Raw genomic sequence first — 25,300 nt, 5'->3', positions numbered from 1 at the left:
GCTTTCAGCAAGCAAGGGTGTCTCATCTGTTGTATCACAGGTTGTTAATGAGACTTCCTCCAATCCTGATGCCCTGTTCTTCTTCATACAGTCCAGCTGCTCGGATTATTTTCTCAGCATATACAGTAAGTAAGTATGGTGAAAGGATACAACCCTGACGCACACCTTTCCTGATTTTAAACCACATAGTATCCCCTTGTTCTATTCGAACGACTGCCTCTTGGTCTATGTAGAGGTTCCACATGAACACAACCACTAATGCCTAGATTTTAAAAAAAGTCCTGCATAAGACAGTCTTATATGCTAACTTTAAATGTTTTCCACTTTATGGAAGTCCTAGACAGAGCAGTTAAGACAAGGAAGAGAAATAAAAGGTATTCAGATCGGAAAGGAAGAAATAAAACTCTCTCTCTTTGTAGATAACATGATCCTATACATAGCTGACCCTAAAGATTCCACAAGAAAACAGAATAATTTTAGCAATGTTGCAGGGTACAAGACCAACACACAAAAATCGGTTGGGTTCCTTTTACACTAACAAAGACTACGAAAAAAATCAAGAAAACAATACCATTTACAATAGCCCCCAAATCGATAAAATACCTAGAAAATAACCTAACCAGGTACATAAAAGCCTTCTACAATGAAAATTATAAAACACTACTAAAAGAGACTAAAATAGACCTTCAGAAATGGAAAAGACATCCTGTGCTCATGGATTGGAAGACTTAATATAGTGAAAATGCCAATTCTACCTAAAGCAATCTATAGATACGATGCAATCCCGATACAAATCCCAAAAACGTTCTTTACTGAAATGGAAAAACTAATGACCAACTTCATATGGAAAGGAAAGAAACCCCGAATAGCCAAAACAATATTGAAGAAACAGAACAAAGCAGGAGGCCTCACACTCCGTGATACCAACACATACTATACAGCCACTGTGATCAAAACAGCCTGGTACTGGTTCAGCGATACTCACACAGACCAGTGCAATAGAACTGAGAACTCAGAACTAAACCCAAACATCTATGGACAACTGATTTCTGACAAGGGGTCAAAGTCCATTCGGTGGGGCAGAAACAGAATCTTTAATAAACAAGGCTTGCAAAACTGGATATTCCCCTACAGAAAATGAAACAGGACCCATGCCTCACACCATACACAAAACTAACTCAAAATGGATCAAAGACCTAAATGTTAAACCTAGAACCGTAAAACGCTTAGAAGACAACATAGAGAGAAAACTATGGAACCTAATCTTTTGTAAAAATAGGATAACAAACATTATAACAAGTGCATGAATAGAAGATAACAGAAACAGATAAACAGGGCCTCATAAAAACTAAAAACCTATGCTCATCAAAAGACTTTATTGAAAGAGTAAACAGACAACCCACAGACTGGGGAAAAATGTTCAGAAGTGACTTAACCGATAAAGATCTAATCTCTAAAATCTACAGAAAACTGCGACAGCTCAACTACAAAAAAGACCAACAACCCAATCACAAAAGGGGCGAAGGACATGAACAGACCTTCACCAATGAGGACATCCAAGCAGCCAACAAACATAGGAAAAGATGTTCACCATCATTAGCCATTACCCTGTTGCCATCGAGTTGATGCCAACTCATAGTGACCCTGTAGGACAAAGTAGAACTGCTCCATTAGGTTTCCAAGGAGCAGCTGGTGGATGCTGACCTTTTAGTTAGCAGCTGAGCTCTTAACCACTGCACCACCTGGGCTCCATTCGTTAGCCGAGAGATGCAAATCAAGACTACAATGAGACACCATCTTACCCTGGCTTTACAATGGCACTGATAAACAGATAACAAATGTTGACAAGGATGTGGGGAGATTGGAACTCTTATCCATTGCTGGTGGGACTGTAAAATGGCCCAACCACTTTGGAAAACGGTATGGTGCTTCCTTTAAAAACTAGAAAATAGAACTACCCTGTGATCCAGCAATTCCACTCCTAGGTATATACCCTAAACTAAACAGAACCAAACCCGCTGCTGCTGAGTCGATTCTGACTCATAGCGACCCTACGCAACAGAACTGCTCCACTGGGTTTCCAAGGAGCGGCTGGTGGATTCGAACTGCTGACCTTTTGGTTAGCAGCCGTAGCTCGCTGTAGCTCTTAACCACTGCGCCACCAGGACTCCCATGGTATATACCCTAGAGATCTAAAAATAATGACAGGAACAGACATGCACACCTATGTTCACTGCTGCTTTATTCACAAGAGCAGAAAAATGGAAACAACCTAAGTGCTCACAGACAGCTGAACGGATAAGCAGAACATACAACGGGATACGATGCAGCCATAAAAAACAATGGCGAGTACAAGAAACACATACTGTAACACGGATGGATCTGGAGGGCATAATGCTAAGTGAAAGAAGCATATAAGTATCATATGCTCCCTCTTTTACAAGAAGACAAGAACAGATGCATGTACAGAGGGCAGGGTTCACTGGTGGCTACCAGCGACAGGGACAGGGGAGAGCACACTTCAGGCTGTAGACACTTGTTATTTTCGGTGATGGGAAAGGGGCAGTGAATGCAGTTGCGGGGAGCACAGCACAGTTGTAAAAACGGTCTGAGCACGCACGGGTGGGCACAGACACCATTGAAGAGACCGCTGTCAAACGGTGATAACCCTAACTGACGTCAGTGAACCATTTGTGTGGAGACTGTCAAATGGGAATCTAACCTGCTGTGTAAACCTTCACTAAAAGCTCAACGAAAAAAAAGTTTTCCAGTTTATCTTGCTTGGTTCTTAAAAAAAAAAAAAAAGTCCATTTGCCATTACTCAAGTAGGCACTTAACATGTTTAAAGCACCTTCAGCATCCCTTTGGGGTCTCACCGTACGGTCAGAAACTGAGACACCGCAGGGAAAGGGCCATCTGAAGTCTCGCAGTTAAGCATGCCGTGGGATCTATTCCTCGACCCAGATTTCTGGAATCCTGACTCAGGCTGTTTCCTCCAAACAGTTGATGTGGTGTCTGATTCACACAGCCTAAACTAGGAGCCCTGGTGGCACAGTGGTTAAGAGCTCAGCTGCTAACCTAAAGGTCGGCAGTTGGAATCCACCAGCTGCTCCTTGGAAACCCTATGGGGCAGTTCTACTCTGTCCTGTGGCCTCACTAGGAGTTGGAATCGATTCAGTGGCGATGGGTTTTGTTTTGTTTTTTTGAAAACCTAAACTGGTTCTGGTTCTCAGGGAAGGGTGAAGTTTGAAGGCCTGTGGGGAAGAACATGAACGTACGCATGAGACACTTATCTCCTAGATGAGCCCCCTTCTGAGGTGCTGGCAACTCTGCCCAGATTTTAGTTCTCAGAAGACACTACTCAGAAGGCCTGCTTCCACTCTTTGATCCAATCAGCATTTGGTTTTCTGTCATTTTCTTGACAACTTTATTCAGCAAAGAATCCCCCAAATGATTTCAACAGAGCCACACGTGTTCTTGCTCTATGGGGGTGTGTGTGTGTATGTCCACATCCTATACTACAGATACTATACTAGCCATTTAGAACATCCCCTGGGCCTCCTCTCTTCCTTTCTACCTGTATTTTAACCACCATCTGCAGGTAAATAACAGGAGCACTGTCAGTGGCTGAGGCTGGGGGCTCTGCTCCCTTCCCAGCTCCCTCAGGTGTGAACACAGTATGCTGATTCCTGCCTTTGCCTCCTGGCTAACTGCAGTCACGGAGTCCCCAGACTGCTGGCGTCACCTGATGAGCTGAGTCAGATGTCTGCACAGTCATCACTTCCAGTGACCTAAACTCTGGCTGTTGCCCAGCCTCAAAAAGGACACGGCCGAGCAGGAATGTACATGATGACTGGCAGGGGCTTCGAGGGGGCCGGGGGCGGAGGAGGGGATGGAGTTGTCTCCCCCGGCCCCACACTTTCTGGTAGTCCAGGGAAGTCGGAAATGCATCTGGCCCACAGCCAGCAGACTGCGCCTGTAACAGAGCAGGGGCTGCATGGACGTCTTCATCATGGCCGCCCCTCTCCGGGCCCAATCCTGCCAAAGACACAGAGAGGTGAAGGGCTCAGTCTGAGAGCGAGCTCACCTGCAGGAAAGCAGCTGTGGTGTAGCAATGCTAAGACCGGGCACGGGGAGAGGGCCCTGCTGTTCTCCGTTGTTACTTCTACTGTTAGGGACAGATGAGGGCACCACTCACGCAGCAAAGCAGGAGGCCGCGCCAGCCGAAGCGCAGACTTCAGACTAAGTAGTCATCTGCAAGGGTATCATCACCAGACAGAGAGGCAGCTTCTAGTGACAGAAGTGAGGAGAGGGAGACATCATCCCGCTGGCGCAGGCACCGCCAGTGATTCCCAGGGGAAAATGGCGAGCAACCGGGCCGTAACCTCCCTAGTGTGGAGAGACTGAGAGATGGTAACCTCCAAAGACCGTCAAGGGGAGGAAATGCTGCTTGTACCTGATGAGCTGAGGCAGGACAGGGTGTGTCCTGTCTCTCCAGGGCTCCTCTTGGTCTCGGTGAGCCTGCTGCCTAGAGAGACGTCTGTTTCTGTGGCCTGAGGGGGTGGAAATACGAGGGAAGAATGTTGCTGGCTGGTAGGAGAGGCCACCCTGGCATTTTACCACAGGAACTGGGTTAGGCAGTAGAGTATGGCTGCTGAGAGGGACACACGCCCCCTCTGGCCACTTCGTGGAGGATTCTGGAGCCCTCAGGAAACCGCGCTATCAAATGTCATGTCTAGAGGCCCTCAAGCCTGTCAGTGTGCCAGGTTTCCCCAAAGAAGCACCCTAAATGACTAAAGGGCTTGCTCACCACTCCCTGCAGTGTGTCGGGGACAGCCGCGTTTCCTTCCATGTCTTCGGGAAGCTCTACTGCAAATCCTTTGCGAACTAGTTCTAACCCAATATCAAGTTTCTGAGGAAAAAAAAGAAAATGATGTTGTTTCGGCAAGGAAGAACAAATCTGAGGAAATAGGGCAGGGGAGCCAGGACTGATAAAGACACCCCGTGGGTAGGACAGTGGGCGAGGCAGGAGTGGGATCAGAGTTTCCGGGAAAGAAAAAGTGAACGAGGCCATTAGTGCACAGAACTGAAGAGATGATGAAGAGCGTGTGAACCCCGGTCTTACCTTCCCATCGCTAATATCATACAAGTAGATCTCTGGCCAAGTTGAGATCCCAGTGTGGACATAGCTAGAGATCTTGGCCACCAGTGGTTTCCAGTCAGCACAGTGAGTGAGTCTGTCAAACTCATCCAAAGCCTCCTCTTCCCATTGCTCACCTAGCAAAGATGGGAGTGGGGGGCCCAAGGAAGAGTCAGTGCTGAGAGAGCTGGGAATTATACCCTGGGGGGAAAGTGGAAGGCAAGTTTCCGGCTGCTGCTTCCTAGTGCTGATAAAGAAAAGGCACCTGCGTCCCCAGAACTCCAAACTCCCGGGCATGTGAGAACTCCTCGCAGACGCTGCCTGAAAGCTACTCTCCCCACGTCATTAGGCCTTGCGGCCAACTCACCTGAGGGGGCGATCCGTGCCAGACTACACTCTATCGCTTGAAACGGAAGGCTTAGGAAGTCACTCCTGAAGGGAAAGAAGAAACCGAAATTAGAAACCCAGAGCCAGCAGAGCCTTCTTACATGCCCTGCTTTGAACAGAACCAACTATGCCGGCGTGACAGGATGATCACCCGGGCTGTCTGGGAGCGGGTTCTCTTCCGAACCGCCCTGGGGACGTGCCAAGGGCTCAGCAGCCCGTGGCCAGGTGGGCGTCCAGGCCGACGCTCACCTGAGAGCTCTGAGGTCCTCCAAGGGGGAATCCCCATTGTCTCCAAAGTCCACAAAGTAGAGGTCCAAGTTCCCATTCTCCAAGGTGCCAAGCACTCGGGCTCGGTACCAGGACCCATTCGCGGGTAAAGGTGCTGCCACAATGTCTCCCACCTGCACAGCCAGGTCTTCAGGCTACATGTGGGGGTGAGGAGCCGGGGGGAAGGTTAGGAGTGGGCGGGGTAATAAATAGAAAAACAACAAGTGCCAGAAGGAAGGATGAGCAACTATCCCACAGGAAAAGGAAGAGGCCATGTCACACAATAAAAACACTGCTCCCCCTTTTCACCAAGCCCCAGCCCTGGCCCCGTGGCGGCTCACTGGACTGTGCTCGTAGTGCTGGGTCATCTCGCTGATGAGCTTATCCAGCTGCAGGCTGCGGGAGCCGATGATCTGGATCCAGAAGTGGTTAGGGTGCTCAGAGGCCGAGACGTAGACTTCCAGGTACTCATCAGCATGGAAACTGAAGTCGGGGCTGGGGACTGAGCACAAGGAACGGACGAGGGCCGTGTCAGAACCGTCTCTGGCTAGGATGAGGAGACCGGACAGGGGGGTGCAGGGGTACAAATACCATGTGGCTGTTACCACTTAACAACAGCTGGAGGGACAGCTGGATGAATCACACAAGACCACCACCTTAAAGAACAGTACTAAGCTACCTTCTGTACCTGTCTATGTGACTGAGGACAACAGTTCACGTTCTTGGTCCGGTGCCATGTATTCAAGCCAGTCACCATCTCTGATGGTGGGCAGCCCTGTGTGGGTTAGCTGCAGCATGGATCAGTGGGGAGAGACTTCATGGGGGCACAACAGACACGGGCCTATTCCAGGCCCTGTCCTACCGCCGACCCCTAACTGACCCTGGACAAGTCTGTGAGCCTCCGGGGCCCTTCTGTTTCCTGCCCATCCCAGCGCTGATGAACAGCAGAGCAAGCTCACGGCCTTTTCGTTCCTCTGGAATAGTGAAGATTTGTAAAAACAGAAGGTGAAAAATCAGGCTGAGTACTTTAGCTTATTTAATAAAGGCCTGGAGACACCGTGTCAATTCGATTATCTGCCGTCTTACTCACAGCCTAGGTCCCCCGTGCCATTCTCCGTTCTTGTTAGCTCGTTCATGCTCAGGAACTATCACTTATGTTCAGAGGTACTAAGTCAAGTGAAACATCATCAGAAAAGCAGATGACAGAGTGCAGTCATGAAAATAGAAATTATAAATTTTTTTTTTTTAAAAAAGAAGGAAAATAGAAACAATTTTTTTATTACTTCCTATTTAGGGCCATAAGGAGCCCTGGTGACGCAATGGTTAAGCACTTGGCTGCTAACCGATAGGTCAGCAGTGCAAATCCACCAGCCGCTCCATGGGAGAAAGCTGTGGCAGCCTGCTTCTGTAAAGATTACAGCCTCGGGAATCCGATGGGGCAGTTCTGCTCTGTCTTACAGGGTCGCCATGAGTCAGAATCAACTTGAGGGCAATGGGTTTGGTTTCTGTTTGTCTGAAGCCAGTATTTCCATCTTTCATATGACTACCAAGTTCCCTCTTGGTTACCTACTTTCAAACATGGACATCTCTGGACTGGCCTGGGCTGCAGACTCCTCCTCAAAGCCGTCACCGTTAGCTTTCGCCCCGGAACCGTCTTCCGGCGGTAGCCCTATGGCAGCCATGTCACCACCTCCTCTGTGGGGAGGAACGACCAGCGGCACAGCCTGCTCTGTGCCACAAGTGGCGTTCTCCCATAAAGCTGGGTCTCCACCTCCATGGGGCTCCGTCACGTCCTCTCTCCTTACGCTGATCTGCTGCTTGCGTGGGACCCTGGTTTCTGCAGAATGAGCGATTCTCTTCCGAAGTTCTTCATCTTCTGACACTTTCTCCAGGATCAAATGCTGTGGAAACAAAAGGGATGCTATCTACCTGGTCAGGGCAGGGTCAAGGGTCCAACTTCATCAGCTACTTGCCTTGGCTGTTGTCACTTCCTTCTGTGTTCCTGAGATTTTTATAAGTCTTGAGAGTAGTAACGTCCCCTCTGATTCTTTGTCACAGGTAATTTTGGCTCCAGAGGCCTTACAGATAGAACGGATCGTTTCACCACCTCTCCCTGCATTGAACAACACATTAAAAACCTTTCCTTTTCTCCCCATCAGCCTACTAGAGAAAACGCCGTTTCGTATATACTGGGAGAAGGGAGTCAGTTCTCATAACCCAACTGAACAAAATGTTAGATGCTGAATGGAAACCAGGGGCTACTGAAATCCTTCCCGTAGGAAGCAGAATCCTAGATTATTTGCTTTTTCCATCTTATTTCAATTCAACCCTTTGGCTAGTTAACTTCTTTATGCCATTTCCATTTTTCAAAGTCAGCAAGGTCAAAGTTCACATTGTTGGCTCATAAAAAGACGTGCTACATGGTGTGTCAGAACACTGGGCCAAGGACAGGACATTTCTCTGCCTCTAACGGCAGTGCTAAGGAATGTTCTAGGGGGAAGCCTAAGAGGCACTCTCTACAGCACCATCTTGAACGATTAAGATGCTAAAACATGGGCATCCGTAGCTTCCCTTTAAAATTCTATCTGGAGGTAAATATATTTACCTCAACCCATCTGAAACCTATTTTTATGTTTCAGATCTTCTCAAAGAAATGGGTTTTAGTTTACTAGGGGTTCTGTTAAAAAATCAAGGTCTGGTCTCAATATCCCCATCTTCTTTTCTCAGCAAGGTGAAGGGGAAGTAGGGCAGGAAAAGCTCCTGAGAAGGCGGGAAAAGACGGGAAAGGAACGAAGGAAAGGGGAGAGGAAGCCGGCCAGCGGTACCTATGATTCTGCCCACAGATCTCTGGGGGACTGAGAGCTGCTCAGACACGGCGGCGTTCTCTGTCAGGATCTGATGGATCGCGGCTTTGGCCTTGCACACCTGAACAGGAAAACCACTGATGAGCAGCACCCGCTCATCACCGACATCCTCTGTGTCCACATCAATCCGCGCACCTGTCTGCTTCCGCAGCTGCAGACAAAAGGAAACATGGCAGCATGTTCTGGAAGGCTTCCTACTCCGGCCCAGCTACAGACACTCTCAGCCAGTCCCTGGGGGTAGACAGAGTTGGCCACAGGTACCAGCTAAATCAGGATGCTAAAATCAGTCCTCACTGTCTAGTACTTAGGGAACGGGCTTAGTGACCAAGCTAACCCCACATGGCAGTTAATTCAAAATGGTTTCTCTTTATGTTTAGGACTGCTCTTCTCATTTTATTCAGGTTAGAGAACCAAATATGTTGTTTTCTTGACATTCCAACTGAACATGGAAGATGGTAAGAAGAACCATACAGAAAATTGTTCAGTATTTACTGTCACTTCATGAGAGCTCATTAATTCCATAGAAGAAAGGAATGGCTCAAGTTGTATCAAGCTGAGAATCACCCATTTAAAAGCCCTATTTCAACCTAAGTCATTTATACTCTAGGGAGAGGTAGCATAGTTCGCTAAAAAGTTCCTGTGCTTTTTCTCTGTGAAATACTGTGGATGTGTTTTGTGGAGGTAGGGGCAGAGGACGGAAGATGAGAAATCGATACATAAAGTCAACCTCTGGGAAAGCCAGCTGCCTCTTCACACACCTACCTGTTTAACGTTGGCTCCTTGCCGGCCAATGATCAACTTCACAGCCTCCTGAGGAACCCGCATCTCCACCTCGATGTCATCCTCCCCAACAAACGTCAGCCGCTCTTCTGCACGGATCATGGCGCATCAGAGCAGACGCAGATAACGTCCAAAGGTCCTCCCAGCCCTCCCCCAGATCTGGCTGTCAAAGAGACCCTGAACCAAGAGATAAATGGAGGATCTCCACCATAATGAAAGAAGTAGCATCTCAGTGGGAATTAGAAGGCCCTGAAAGTCCAGGAGATCGGTGTTCCCTCTAGATGCTGTCTAGGATGGTATAATGGGGAAGGCATTCAGGCTCTACAAGAAAGAGGTGCTGGGCTGTGGGCAAACTACTCTTCCGCAGACACAATGCCTGGAAAGGAATGAAGGTCAGAAGTTGCCTGGGGAGTCCAGAAGGCTCAGAGCTTCTTCTGAATGATCTGAACATAAATCATTTAACCCTCTAGGTCCAGCCTACAGGGAAACTGCCTTCCCCTAACAACTGAATAGGGACAAGGAGCATATGAAAAAGAATACATATATACGTAAAAAGAACCCATTGCAATGCTGATATTGCTATAGGGAACAAAAACAATGGAATTATAAAAAGAGTTCTTCATAGGTTCCAGTCAAAGGTTCCTCAGAAAGTCAATCACATCCCAACAAACACTGCGACGTCTGACAAGGGAAGCGTTTTCATCTCAGTTCACCAAGGCCAAACATCTCCACGTGCACAGCCCCGGAGTTCACGTACCTCTGCTTTCCCTATACCTGCGGTACAGGATGTAGACAACTGTCACACTGGCTGGGATCCCCAGGCCCAGCGCTATTTTCTGCATAGCGGACAGGTTTGTCCAAGAAGTCCGTTCAGTGGACATTTTCTGCTGCACTGACTCACATCCTAAAACACACAAACGAGAAAAGCAGCATTCATCAAACACTTGTGTGACGGGCAGAGAGGGCTGGGAACACATTATAATATCGACAAGACTACCATTGCCTACTTTCCCATTTCAAGAGCTTCAGCAGTATCAAAACCTATTTTATTTTTTTAAATAAATCTCTTATTGTGCTTTAAGTGAAAGTGCACAGAGCAAATCAGTTTCGCTTTAAACAATTAATATATATATTGTTTTCTGACACTTGGTTGCCAACCCCACGATGTGTCAACACTCTCCCCTCGGGTTCCCCATTTCCATTCATCCAGCTTTCCTGTCTCTTCCTACCTTCTCGTCTTTGCTTTTGGGCTGGTGTGCCCATTAGTCTCCTACAGATGATTGAACTACGAAGCACACTCCTCACGAGCGTTATCGTTGGCCCTACAGACCTGTTTAATCTTTGGCTGAAGGCTGAACATCTGGAGTGACTTCAGTACTGAGTTAAAAGCGTGTCCGGGGGCCACGGTGTCAGGATGTCCTCAGTCTCCATCAGACCAGCAAGCCTGGTCTTTTTTTGCGTGTGTGTGTGAATTTGAATTTTGTTCTACATTTTTCTTCCACTCTGTCCAGGACCCTCTTTTGGTCTCCAACAATACTTGTCCTTTTGTGATTGACTTATTTCACTCAGCATAATGCCCTCCAGATTCATCCATGTTGTGAGTTGTTTCGCAGATCCGTCGGTTTTTTTTATTGTTGAGTTAGTATTCTATTGCATGTATGTACCACAGTTTATCCATTCATCTGTCGATGGGCACTTAGTTTGTTTCCATCTTTTTGCTATTGTGAATAATGCTGCAATGAACATGGGTGTGCATATGTCTGTTCGTGTGACAGCTCTTATTTCTCTAGGATATACTTCTAAAAGTGGGATTGCTGGATTGTATGGTATTTCTATTTCTAGCTTTTTAAGGAAGTACCATATCGTTTCCCAAAATGGTTGTACCATTCTGCGTTTCCACCAGCATAAAAGAGTTCCAAGCTCCCCGCAGGCTCTCCAGTATTTGTTATTTTCTGTTTTTTTGATTCATGCCAGTATTGTCAGGGATGAGATTGTATCTCATTGTAGTTTTGATTTGCATTTCTCTAATGGCTAGTGATCGTGAACATTTCCTCATGTATCTGTTAGCTGCCTGAATGTCTTCTTTCGTGAAGTGTCTGTTCATATCCTTTGCCCATTTTTTAATTGGATTATTTGTCTTTTTGTTGTAGAGATGTTGGATTTTCCTATAGATTTTACAGATCAGACCTTTGCCAGATACGTCATAGCCAAAAAATTTTTTTTCCAGTCTGTAGGTTCTCTTTTAACTGTTTTGGTGAAGTCTTTTGATGAACGTTAAGTGTTTAATTTTTAGAAGATCCCAGTTATCTAGCTTATCTTCTAATGTTTGTGTACTGTTAACTATGGTTTGTATCCTACTTTTGCCATGAATTAGGACACCCAGCATTGACCCTATTTTTTCTTCCATGATCTTTACAGCTTTTGGTTTTATACTTAGGTCTTTGATCCATTTTAAATTAGTTTTTCTATATGGGTCCTGTTTCTTTTCTTTTCTTTTCTTTTTTTTTTTTTTTTACAGATGGACATCCAGTTTGCCAGCACCATTTGTTAAAATGACTGTCTTTTCCCCATTTAATGGACTTTGGGCCTTTGTCAAAGATCAGGTGACCATAGGTTGATAGATTTACCTCTGGGTTCTGGATTACAAAACCTATCTCATTTAAAAACCTGTAGGGTATTTTAAAAAAGTTAGCTGAGGGACGCACATATATACGATTAAATAGAAGCATACTTCACTTTTTTTCCCCAAGGAGAACTATAGATTGATCAGTTTTAAAAGACAAAGGAAAAAAATGTATTAAATGAATCAAATATTTAAAAAATATATACTTAGATCTCACATCAAACTATTTAAAATTCCTTGTCTATGCCCTTCCACGCCTCCAGGCCTTTCCAAAGGCTGTCATCTCGCATGGAATGCCATTCCAGGCTAGTAAAGACCTTGCTACTTACCATTCTTGGAAGTACAGTCTTTAGTTACTATCTCTACTTCTGATTTCTAGTTACTCCTCAACCAACAGTGAAAAGGGGTTCTGCCCTGCTTCTTCTCCAAAACTACAACTTCATAGATAATCAACTTAGAGGCCGAATGTGAAATCTCTCTCACCTCACACCTCTTTGCAGTGGCAGAAAGACAGCCACTCCCTCCACAAACAAACTCTCTCCTGGGTTTCTGTGCCCTCTGTCTCTTGGTTTCTCCCATTTCCCTGGAGGGTCCTTCTGAGTTTTGGGTGTGCCCTCCAGCCATTGCTATTTTGTCACTCTGCTCTCTTTGGGCAATTTCATCCACACCCATAGCTCCAATTCCTACCTATGTGGTAACACCTCCAACAACACTGCAACTAGCCAGATTCCAATGCTCATTACATCTCATTTCGGCACCACAAGAGCCTTCTTACCGGCTGTCCTATAGTAAGTCTCTCTCTGAAACCATTTTATCTTCATTTTACTATCAAGCAAATGTTAACATGTCCCTATTATTTCCTTATTCTATGTACTTTCTCACCCTCCTAGACAATTATTTCATACCTTCACTTCTCTTCTCAAACTTCTAGTGCCCCCTTCCTCATCCTCACTTCAACTGATGTCCTTGCTTCCTATTTCACTGAGAAAGTAGAGCATTCAGAGAGATTATCCACAAGCTCCCACATTTACCCACCTACCCCTATCCGTGCCTAATACTCTATCTTCTCTCCTGCGGCCAGCGACGAACTGGCTGTGCCCCTCGCACTGAAGTCTCTCACCAAAGTGTAGCTTCACCAGTTCCTCTTTCTTCTGCACCATGTTTTCCTCTTTATTGTATCTTTCTGTTGGCATAACACATGCTATTATTTCTCCCTTCTTCAAGAAAATCCTTTCTCAACCCTACTTACTCCTCCAACTACTTCCGATTTCTTTCCTTCCCTTTACAGGAAAACTCAAGACAGTGTCCACACTTCCATCTTCATTGTTCTTCTTGAATCCACTCTAACTGCTATTATTGTGAAGGTCACAGATGACCTCGCGTTGGTCAATTCTCAGTCCTCATCCTACTGGACCTTACGACAGCAGCTGGCCCAGCTGGTGACTCCCTGGTCTGTAAAACACTTTCTTCACTTGGCTTCCAGGACAGAGCACTCCCGTGGTTCTTCTCCTCCCTTTCGGTTGTGCTATCAGTCTAGCAGGAATCTCAAACTTAACAGGTGTAACACTGAGCTCCTGATCTCACCCCTCATCCTGGAGCCTTGCTATCTAGTAAATAGCAATTCCATTCCTTTAGTTGCTCAGACTAAAAATCTTAGAGCTATCCTCTCTCAGACTACACATCCAGCCCGTCAGCAAATCCTTTCAGCTTTTCCTTCAAATTATCCAGAATTTGACCACTTTTTAGCTCTCTACTGCAATGACCCTACTCTACACCACCATTATCTCTTGCCTAGATCATTGCAATTGCTTCCTAATTACCTCTCCGCATTTGCCATTGTCCCTTCAGTTTATTCTCGAAACAGCTGGAGTAAGTCAAACAACATTACTCATCTGCTCAAAACCTTCCATCTCATGATTAAAATCCAAAGTCATTAAAATGGTCTGGAAGGTCTTCATCTTGATTATTTCCCCATTAGAATATAAACTCCACAAGGGCAGGAATTTTTCTGTTTCGTTCCCAGTTATACCCCCAGTGGTCAGCACACACAGTAGTCCCTCAAATATTTGGTCAATAATCATTTGTTAAATGAATTTCCTCTTACTTCTTCTGCATATGTTTCCTAAATGTAAACTCCTTACTTAATCGCATGAACGTTTCTTATAATCTGATCTCTGCCTACTATCTTCACAGCCTCATTTTCTAATCCCACCTCTACTGGGAGAACAGATGTGCTCTCCTATGTATCCCTGCTGTGGCACGTGTCACTCTGTCTTGCTAGTCTTACTCCTTATCCCTAGTAAAATTCTACTCTTTCTTCAAGTCTCAGCTCTACCACTACCTCCTTTTCTCAGGTGTCTGGGATTTCCTCTAGTTGACTTAGGGTGTTCCTTCTCCTCCTTAGCTCACATTGCTCTGTGCATGTCTCCATTACAGAACTTCTTCACACTACAATGTAATTGTTCATCTGTTAGGTTTGTGTGCACCAGACCACTGGCTTCACCAATGCAGTTCAACCAACGTTTGTTGAGCACTTCCATCTGCGAGATGCTACCGTGGCACAAAGGATATGATGAAAGATGAATGTATCCAGTAGCTACTACACCAGGACCTTCACATACGTTATTTCATTCGATCTTCATACAAGCTAGGAAATATTAACCCCATTTCTACAGAGGAGTACACACGCTCAAAGAAGTTACCTAGCGGGGCTTTCCTCATCACAGGCCAGCAGCATCATGGTCTTGTGTCTCCAGGGCAACTGGGGTCTACCTCAAGATGATGACCGTCCCCCCACCCCCCCATCCAGAAAACACCAGAAATTCACTCTGTGGAGTTCAGTGTAACTGAGGAGATAGAGACAGTAGACAAAAGGATGATCACAACTGAGCAGTGAGGACTTGGAAAAGAAATATGGAACAAACATCATTATGGGTCTCCCCAGTGTAAGAGCTGCAGAGCTCCTGGCTCGGGAGAGGCCAACACCCCCAGCCCTTCCCAGGAGACCCTGGAGATTGTCGACTTCCCCAAACAGACGGTGAGGGGCTTCTCCATCCTCCTGCGGATTGGAGTCATCCTGAGCTGGCTCACACATGGGATTGAGTACAGGCATAGCTCCTTTTATTGCACTTCGCAGATATTGTGTGTGTTTTTTTTTACAAAATTGAAGGTTTGTGGCAACCCTATGTCGAGCAAGTCTATTGGCACCATTTTTCCAACAGCATGGGCTCACTTTGTGTCTGTGTCACATTTTGGTAATTCTCGCAATATTTCAAATTTTCATTATTATTTTGTCTGTTATGGTGATCTGTGATCGGTGATCTTTGATGTTACAATTGTAACTGTTTTGGGGTGCCACGAACTGCACCCATATAAGACGACGAACTTAATCTATAAATGTTGTGTGTGTTCTGACTGCTCCACCGAATGCCATTCTCCATCTCTCTCCCTCTCCTCAGGCCTCCTTTTGTTCCCTGAGACACGATAATATTGAAATTAGGCCAGTTAGTAACCCTACAATGGCTTCTCACTTTAAATCAAAAGCTAGAAATGATTAAACTAGTGAGGAAGGCATGTCGAAAGCTGAGATAGGCTGAAAGTTAGGCCCTCTTGTGCCAAACAGTTAGCCAAGTTGTGAATGCAAAGGAAAAGCTCTTGCAGGAAATTAAAAGTGCTACTCCAGTGAACACACTAATGAAAAGAAAGCGAAACAACCTTATTGCTGATATGGACAAAGTTTTAGTGGTCCGGATAGAAGATCAAACCAGCCACCACATTCCCTTAAGCCAAAGCCTAACCCAGAGCAAGGCCCTCACTCTCCTCGATTCTATGAAGGCTGAGAGCAGTGAGGAAGCTGCAGAAGAAAAGTCTGAAGACAACATAGGTTGGTTCATGAGGTTCAAGGAAAGATGCAGTCTCCATTCCATAAAAGTACAAGGTGAAACGGCACGTGCGGATGTAGAAGCTGCAGCAAGTTACTCATAAGATCTAGCTTAGAAAATTGATGAAGGTGGCTACACTAAACGGCAGATTTTCAGGGTAGACAAAACAACCTTCTACCGGAAGAAGATGCCATCCAGGACTTTCATAGCTAGAGAGAAGTCAATGCCCAGCTTTAAAGGACAGGCTGACTCTCTTGTTAGGGGCTAATGCAGTTGGTGACTTTAAGTTGAAGCCAATGCTCATTTACCGTTCCAAAAATCTTGGGCCTTTAATTATGCTGAATCTACTCTGCCTGTGCTCTATAAGTGGAACAGCAAAGCTTGAATGATAGCACATCTGTTTATAACATGGTTTACTGAATATTTTAAGCCCACTGTTGAGACCTACTGCTCAGAAAAAAGACCCCTTTCAAAATATTACTGCTCCTTGACAATGTACCTGGTTACCCAAGAGCTCTGAGGGAGATGCACAAGGTTAAGGTTTTCATGCCTGCTAACAACAACATCCATTCTGCAGCCCATGGATCAAGGAGTAATTTCAACTTTCAAGTCTTTTTAAGAAATACATTTGTAAGGCTATAGCTGCAATAGATTGTGATTCCTCTGATGGATCTAGGCAAAGTAAATTGAAAACCTTCTGGAAAGGATTCATTATTCTAGACACCATTAAGAACATTCATGATTCATGGGAGGAGGTCAAGATTCAACATTAACAGGAGTTTGGAAGAAGTTGATTCCGACCTTCATGGGTGACTTGGAGGGGTTCAAGACTTCAGTGGAGGAAGTAACTGCAGATATGGTGGGAAAAGCACATCTAGAAGTGGAGCGTGAAGATGTGACTGAATTGCTGCAATCTCATTATGAAACTTTTAACAGATGAGGAGCTGCTTCTTATGGATGAGTAAAGTGGTTTCTTGAGATGGAAAGTACTCCTGGTAAAGATGCTGTGAACATTGCTGAAATGACAACAAAGGATTTAGAATATTATATAAGCTTAGTTGATAAAACAGCAGCAGGGTTTGAGAAGAGTGACTCCAATTCTGAAAGAAGTTCTACGATGGTGTCTTAGTTATCTAGTGCTGCTATAACAGAAATATCACAAGTGGATGGCTTTAACAAAGAGAAATTTATTCTCTCACGGTCTAGTAGGCTACAAGTCCAAATTCAGGGCATCAGCTCCAGGGGAAGGTCCTTGATGTCAATCTTCCCCTGGACTAGGAGCTTCTCCACGCAGGAACCCTGGGTCCAAAGGACACGCTCTGCTCCCAGTGCTGCTTTCTTGGTGGTAGAAGGTTCCCGTGTCTCTCTGCTCACTTCTCTTTTATATCTCAAAAGAGACTGGCTTAAGACACAATCTAATCTTGTAGATCTCATCAACATAACTGCCGCTAATCCATCTCATTAACATCACAGTGATAGAATTTGCAACACATAGGAAAATCACATCAGATGACAAAATGGTGGACAATCACACAATACTGGATCATGTCCTAGCCAAACTGATACACATATTTTTGGGAGGCATAATTCAATCCATGACACGTTGGTAACATGCAATCAAACAGCATCTCACACTACAGAGAAATCTTTCAAGAAAGAACAGTCAATCAACGTAGCAAACTTCATTTTGTCTTATTTTAAGAAATTGCCATAGCCATCCCAACTTTCAGCAGCCACCACCCCGATTAACCAGCAGCCATCAACATTCAAGGCAAGACCCTCCCCCAGCAAAAAGATTATGACTCACTGAAGGCTCAGATAACGGTTAGCATTTTTTTAGCAATAAAGTATTTTTTAATTAAGGTATGTACGTTGTTTTTAAGACATAATGCTATTGCATACTTAACAGACTACAGTATAGCGTAAACATAACTCTTAAACATGCACTGGGAAACCAAAAAATTTATCATGGTGGTCTGGAACTGAACCCACAGGATCGCCAAGGTATGCGTATACTTCAGCAATCCAACCGTATCCCAGATGGTGGGGCTGTGCTTGCCCTGTTGTTATTTAACAGGCATGCTTGCTTATTACCCAGAGGCAAAAAGCACCAACATCAAAGCCAGCTTCAGTAAAATGATTCCTTAGCAAGCTCTTGTCATACGAGATGCAGCTGGTGGCCGGGGACATAGCGGAGATTAAAGGAAAGAGACCAGATTCCTGCAGATATCAGACTGCTGTCCACTCAGGGTGCAAGGTGGATAACTCACCTCTCACTTGGGAATCCAAGCCCCAGTCCTGGTCCCGTGACTTCACTCATGACAATTCCTTGCAAACAAATAACACTGCCTTCTATCCTACAACCTGTCTGGAAGGCACAGCTACCGGCATGGTCATCAAAGCGGGTGACCACACCACCAATGGACAAATTGCCTCATTGGCTTCAGGAGTGGGAAATGAGAAGGCACCCACTGCCATTGAGATGGAGCATTCTGTTTATATTGTGGTAGGAGTGGCCATCTTCATTACATTTTCTTCACTGCAGTGTCCATAAAGATCTTGTCCTGGACTCCTTCATACTCCTCAATGACATTACTGAAGCCAAGTGCATGAGGGCTTCCTGGCCACTGTCACTGTGATGTTGACAATGACAGCAAAATGGATGTCCAAGAACTGCCTGGTGAAGAACCTGGAGGCGAGGAGACTCTTGGCTCCACCTCTATCACCTGCTCTGACAAGACTGGGACTCTGACTCAAAGCAGGATGACTCTGGCCCATCGTAATTTGACAGTCAGATCTTCATGGCTGACACAAGTAAAGACCATTCAAACCAAACCTCTGAGCAAAGCTCTGGAACCTGGGCCTCCTTATCCAAGATTATAACACTGTGTAACCGCGCCAGCACCGAGTTCAAGCCGGACAGGAAAGTGTTCCCATCGTGAAGAAAACTGTGGTTGGAAAAGCCTCAGAAACTGTGCTCCTGAAATTCTCAGAGGTCATTTTGGGTGATGACGGAAATTAGAAAAAGAAACTGCAAAGTAGCTAAAATCCCCTTTAACTCTTTCAACAAATTTCAGCTCTCCATCCATGAGACAGACGACCCCAATGACAAACGCTTCCTCACGGCGATGGAAGGGGCCACTGAGAGGATCCTAGAGAAGGGCAGCACCATCATCATCAATGGCCAAGAGCGGCAGCTGGAAGAGCTCGGAGGCCAGGGTGAGCATGTGCTGGGTTTCTGTTATCTCTACCTGCCAGCAGATGAGTTTCCAGAAACCTATTCATTTGAGAAGGACACCATAAACTTTCCTACCTCAAACCTGTTTGTGGGGCTCTTGTTGACTGACCCTTCCTCGGTTCACTGTACCTGATGCAGTTACCAAATGCCGGAGTATTGGAATCAAGGTTATGATGGTGACGGGTGATCATCCCATCACAGCCAAAGCTATTGCCAGGAGTGTAGGTATCATTTCAGCAAACAGTGAGACAGTGGATGACACTGTAAAACGTCTCAACATTACTACGTGGCAAGTTAACAAAAGTGACACTAAAGCCGCCATGGTGACTGGCATGGAGCTGAAGGACATGAGCCCAGAACAGCTAGATGAGCCCCTAGCCAAACACTCGGAAATTGTCTTTGCCTGGATGACCCCCCAGCAGAAGCTGATTACCGTGGAGGGCTGTCAGAGACTGGGTATGGAGGTTGCTGTGACAGAGGATGGAGTTATTGACTCTCCAGCTCTAAAGGCAGCACATACTGGAACTGCCATGGCCGCTGCAGGTTCTGATGCAGCCAAAAATGCAACCGACATGGTTTTACTAGGTAACTTTGCCTCCAGAGTCACAGGGGTGGAAGAAGGCTGCCTGATCTTTGACATTGTAAAGAAGGGTACTGCTTATACTTTAAGAACATGGCTCTGCTTTGCTCCTATCTGATCTACATTATTGTTGGGCTCCCCGTTGTCACTGGGGCCACTGCCACCTGTTTCACCGACTTGGGCACAGACATCATTCCCTCCACTGCCTTGGCTTACGGGAAAGCTGAAAGTGACATAATGAACAGGAAGCCTTGCCACAAGGAGGACAGACTGGTGAACATGCCACTCATCCTCTGTTCTCTCCTGCACACTGATGTCACACAAACCCTGAGAGCTTTCATTTATTGTTTCAGTGTTTACGTACAGGTGGGGTTTAGACCCAGCACTCCCATTGACCTCCAGGTGGAATGGGAAAAGGACAACGGGAATGACTTGGAAGACAGCGATGGACGAGAATGGACGAGGCACCAGAGGCAGTGCCTAGAATGGACAGGCTACACAGCCTTCTTCATTGCCACTGTAGCCCAGCAAACAGCAGGTATGATCACCAGGAAAACCTGGAGAAACTCCATTTTCCAGTAGGATCTCTTCAGAAACAGTCATCTGGGTAGGGACTGCCTCACAGATCATCATAGTGTTAATCCTCTCCTACAGCCTTGGGAGCGTCACAGCCCAGATTTTCACTCTGCTCTGGGCTCAGTACTGGTTTGTGGCTGTGCCATATGGTACTGATTTCAGTATACAATGAGGTGCGAAACTTTTCATGAGGCTTTATCCTGGAGGTTGGTGGGATAAGAACGTGTATTATTAAGACCACCTTATTTCCCAAGTCTTCCAACTGCACATTGATGATGTTCTTCATCTTTTGGCCACGAGCTGGAAGATCCTGTGGGTAACTGGGGACACCATCAAAATTCATACAAGAGAAGGAAGAAAACCACTTGGTTTTCGGTACTGTGGCAGGATCCAGAAGCACTACTCAGCCTGTATCGAGCCTGTGTCCAAGGACTCAGAATGCCAGGTGCCAGCTAGGGTCTTTTGTGCCCCCTCCACCTCCTCGGTTCCTAGAGGTCGACAGGGAATAAAAACTTAAATACACCTATCAACACCTATCACAATTAAAGAAGGTTGCGGCCCTGAAGTGGACTGTGCAACCCAATGACGAACGCAAATTAAAATTTAAAAAAAGCACCAGGACGAGAAGCAGCTGACAGCTGAGCCAGGCATGCCTACCAGAGTGTCTCCCTCTAAAGCTTGGTGAAGCTAGGGAAAACTCTGCAGAAGATGAGTTACTCTTTTGTGGGTGGGTGACATGAGACCAGCTCACCCAGAAGAAAAGACCTCTACTATGTCAAGCTATACCCTCTGAACCAATAAGGTTCCCCGCCCCCAACCCTGGAAGATCCCACCTCCCACTTCCCTAATCGGAGATGCACCAATCAAGAATAACCAGTGACTGACGCCTGCTGTATCTGGAGCGCTAGTGGCACAGTGGTTAAAGCAATCAACTGCTAACCAAAAGGTTGGTGGTTCGAAACCACCAGCAGCTCTGTGGGAGAAAGATGTGGCAGTCTGCTTCCACAGAGATTTACAGCCTTGAAGACCCTATGGGGTTGCTATGAGTTGATGGCAATGGGTTTGGCGTTTTGTTTTTGCTTTGTTTGACAGCAGTATAATTATCCCCGATTCAGATTTCCTCTTTGGACACCACTGCCCCATCTTAATGCGTTGGGCTGTTCCCAGTTCAAACTGTAATCTCTGCTTGGAATAAACCTATGTGATTTTTATCTTTAAAAAAACAAAGAAGTTACCTAACCTCTTATCCAGAGTCAGAGCTATTATTTATTAAAAACTATTTAACATGATTACAGAAGTTCCCCTCGCTCCTTCCTTTTACCCAAACTCTCAGGGAACAGACCTGGGGTCTTTATTCTTTACTTTAATCAACACATTCAATCCAAAATTAATAACTAAATACTAGCAGAAAACATTGTAGGTGGTAAAAAACAAAAGATTGTAATATCTGGAAATAGAGTAGGGAAAACAAACAAACACGATGCAGATTTTAACTAGATTTGCTTAAAAATGAGTGAGGAAAATTTAATTTATGCTATAACTTGCCTCCAGATACAAAAATTGAAACCAGTGACTATGATACCAAAAAAAAATCTTTCATCTTATAAAAACTAGTTGTGTCCCAGTAAGCCTAAAAACAAAACAAATAGCTCATTAATACGGGACCTACTCAGGAATAAAACCTTGGCTCCAGATGGGCTTTCCGTGAAAGACTGATGGGGGAGAGAAGACCTAGCTGGACTCTCCCTCCAGGAAGCGAATAAAATCACACGAGATTGGAGGTAATGTCTTACTCTGGTCACACCAAAGCCAAACCCACTGCTGTCGAGTTGATTCCATCTCACAGCGACCCTAGAGGACAGAGCAGAACTGCCCCACGGGGTTTCCAAGGCTGTAATCTTTACTGAAGCCGACTGCCACATCCTTCTCCCGAGGAGCGGCTGGTGGGTTCAAACCACAGACCTTCTGGTTAGTAGCCGAGTGCTTACCCGCTGCACCACCAGGCCTCTTTCTCTAGTCAGACAGAGGACCAAAATTTGTATCTGGTCTCACAGAGTTTTACTGACCAGTCCTTCAGGGAACCGCCAGAAGGTTGCCAAATCTGTTTTTAACCGATAGCGTTAAATACATTTACCCTCTTGTCTAGACTCAGGAGCCCTGGTGGCGCAGTGGTTAAGTGTTTGGCTGCTAACCAAAAGGCTGGCAGTTCAAATCCACCGGCTGCTCCTTGGAAATGCTATGGGGCAGTTCTACCCTGTCCTATAGAGTCACTATGAGTAGGAATGGACTTGACTGGCAATGGGGTTTGGTCTACACTCAAGGCCTGAAGAAAAAACCAAAATTACTTTGATAGGGTGCTCTTTTCCAGCATCTTGCCTATTTCAGGCAATTGGTACTCAGCAGATCCAGCATATCACTTTTGGAGGTTGAGTCTCAACCTGAGAAGTCCTGTTTACTTTCTTCCCTTTTTAGGGGCAGGAGGAAAAGTGTAACCTGACCGTACAAATGCCAGTAAATTCCCATTAGTCCTTAAACTCGCCCAAGCCAGATTCGGCCTGCCCCACATGCGCAGAAGGGCCAGCTGTGACCACTAATTGGCTTCAACAGAAGACGCAGCAACAAATAGAATGAATCAGAGGGAAAATCAACACCCTGATCCTATTCCAAAGTAAGAGGTCCAACAAGAACCATGTCACCTCCTGCTTCCTGACCCCCTTCTAGAATCCCCCCCACCCCTGAATGCCTGCACAGCCGCCATCTTGTGCCCAAATCACATATAAGCCCTGCTTCCGCATAGCTAAGGAAGCCAGATCTGAGGCACTTCCTCCCGGCTCCCTGTTCTGTGAAGTGCAATAAAGTTACTTTCTCTTTCTCAGAGACTGGTGTCCACATAATTGGCAAGTCTGAGAGTGCCGGACAAGGGCCCACCTTTTAGGGTTCGGTAACAAAAGGGTTGAGTTTAAGGTTTTTCTGTTTGTTTTCAAATCTAAGGTTCCTTCCTCCAACTCGCTGGATAAAAATCAGTTTGTTTGTTTGTTTTTTTTTTTTTTACCATAGACTGTAAATAAAATCTTTTACCTGGGAAACATTAGGGTGGCATTATATAACCCCCTTTGTATATACCAAAGGAAATGAAACTAGCTCCATCTCATAAAGGAGAATATTTTGCTTAAATAATCCTCAAATACATGAGCCTCAAACTGCTACCTTCCTACATTAAAAGATGGTTTACTCTGGGCATCTAGAAAACGCAGGACTTCTCTTCTCTCCCGGTTACTTCACATATTTTTTTTATATGGTCTCTAAAGCACAAAGCTGGTCTTCACTATTAACGCATGCTGGTGATATAAGGAGGAGAAAGAATTCCTGCCCTGAGACATTCACACTTCAGTTGCTGTTAGATGCTGTCGAGTCACTTCCGGGTCATAGTGGTGGATGTGAACTACCGACATTTTGGTTAGCAGCTGAGCTCTTAACCACTACGCCACCAGGGCTTCCACTCCAGTAGGTAAGGTAAACACCAAAGCAACCAATTATATGGCAATGCAAAGACCTATAAATGCTTCTTGGTCAATGCAACAGATGGGAGAAGCTAGAACTTTAGAAGTTTATTTCTCAGATGGTACACAGTTGAAAACCACCTCATTAAAATACAAACAGCTTTTCTTCTGCCTTCACATCAGTCAATACTGAGTATCCACCGTGTGCTTGGTCCTGGGGATGCAACCGTCAAGACAAACTTAGTAGCTGTTCTCGTGGAGCTTCCTGTGTGGTAAGAAGGTCTTCTCTTGACAGGAAGGAGTCTTTGTTTGCTCTTCTCTGGTAGCCTTTCCACTGTTTAAGGACTCTGTAGGTGTTAAAGGTTTTGGGAAACGGAAATAAATCTAGACCCATGAGCAAGAGCAATAATTTGATCTGCTCTCCAACATTGTCCGCCTATAACTCCACCTTTTCTTGCCACAATTCCAGCTTAAGGGACGTAGAAATCACAGAATTTTAGAACTGAAGGGGACCACAGAAATGATCTAAGTCCATTAGTAATGCTGCAGCTCGGGACACTGAGGCCTAGGGAGATAAAAGATTTCCCTAATGTCACACAGCTAGTTAGCGATTTCTACACAATGTGGCATGCGAGGGAAATAAGTCTGTTTTGAAAGCCAGTCATGACTGCACCTCTTTAGGGTGCCAAAAAGACTAACAGCATTTTTCAGAAACTTTAGGATCAAGATAAATGGACAGTGACATGTTGGCAGCTCTGCAGTCAAACCCCCCTCAACCCCAACCCTCTACCCTAGGTTGGGTTCCACTGTTACAGAACACATGCCATGCTTGTAATTCTTGATTCAGGGAGGCTGTGACTGCCTGGGAATGAACTGAGGGTATCACAATGGTTAAAAGAGCTAGGCTGCTAACAGAGGCGCGGGGTGGGGGACGGGGCGCCAGATGAGGCGCGGAATTCCGAAGTGGTACAAACCTGAAAGGCACCTGACTGAGGAAGCAGGACAAGAGGAGAGGGGGCGTTTCTGCTAACGCAACGCTGCTGTCAACTTCTATTCATCTTGAAACTGGGGGACCCTAGGACACCCCCCGCCAACTTAGAGATTGCCCCTGGGTGCTTGAATTGGGGGTGCAGTGCAATTTACAGATTGCCCCTGGGCCCTCGTCACCCTCACTAGGCCTCTGGCTGCTAACGAAAAAGTTGGTGGTTCGAACCCACCAGGCAGACTCCACAGGAGAAAAGACCTGGAGATCTGCTCCCGTAAAGATTACAGCCAGGGCTTTGAACTGGGCTGTTGGAAGCCCTGCCAACAATCTGCATTTCTAACAAGTTACCAGGTGATGTTAACACTGCTGGTTAGGGACCAATTCTGAGAACCACTAGTAGAGCAGTGGTTCTCAAAATTTATTATACGTAAGAATCACCTAGGGATCTTGTTAAACTGTAGATTCTGATTCAGTATATC

General features: G+C 45.7%; 1 protein-coding gene and 1 pseudogene across 1 annotated transcript; one reads left to right on the top strand and one right to left on the bottom strand.

The window, feature by feature from the left end:
* Positions 1–3,777: 3,777 nt before the first annotated feature.
* TDRKH (tudor and KH domain containing) lies at positions 3,778–24,752 on the bottom strand. The gene is given in 14 exon segments (XM_023724605.1): positions 3,778–4,038; positions 4,199–4,290; positions 4,457–4,553; positions 4,811–4,912; positions 5,126–5,277; positions 5,508–5,572; positions 5,777–5,949; positions 6,136–6,296; positions 7,365–7,695; positions 7,768–7,907; positions 8,620–8,809; positions 9,421–9,527; positions 10,196–10,342; positions 23,978–24,752. Coding segments are annotated over 13 exon segments (1,995 nt in total). The 5' UTR covers positions 10,320–10,342; positions 23,978–24,752.
* Positions 18,110–21,115, top strand: LOC105756925 (potassium-transporting ATPase alpha chain 2 pseudogene; annotated as a pseudogene).
* Positions 24,753–25,300: the final 548 nt, after the last annotated feature.

This window comes from Trichechus manatus, unplaced genomic scaffold, assembly GCF_000243295.1.
Source record: "Trichechus manatus latirostris isolate Lorelei unplaced genomic scaffold, TriManLat1.0 scaffold00250, whole genome shotgun sequence".
Classification (NCBI taxonomy): Eukaryota; Metazoa; Chordata; class Mammalia; order Sirenia; family Trichechidae; genus Trichechus; species Trichechus manatus.
Note: the sequence above shows the minus strand (reverse complement) of the source record. Positions and strands in the feature narration are given on the sequence as shown.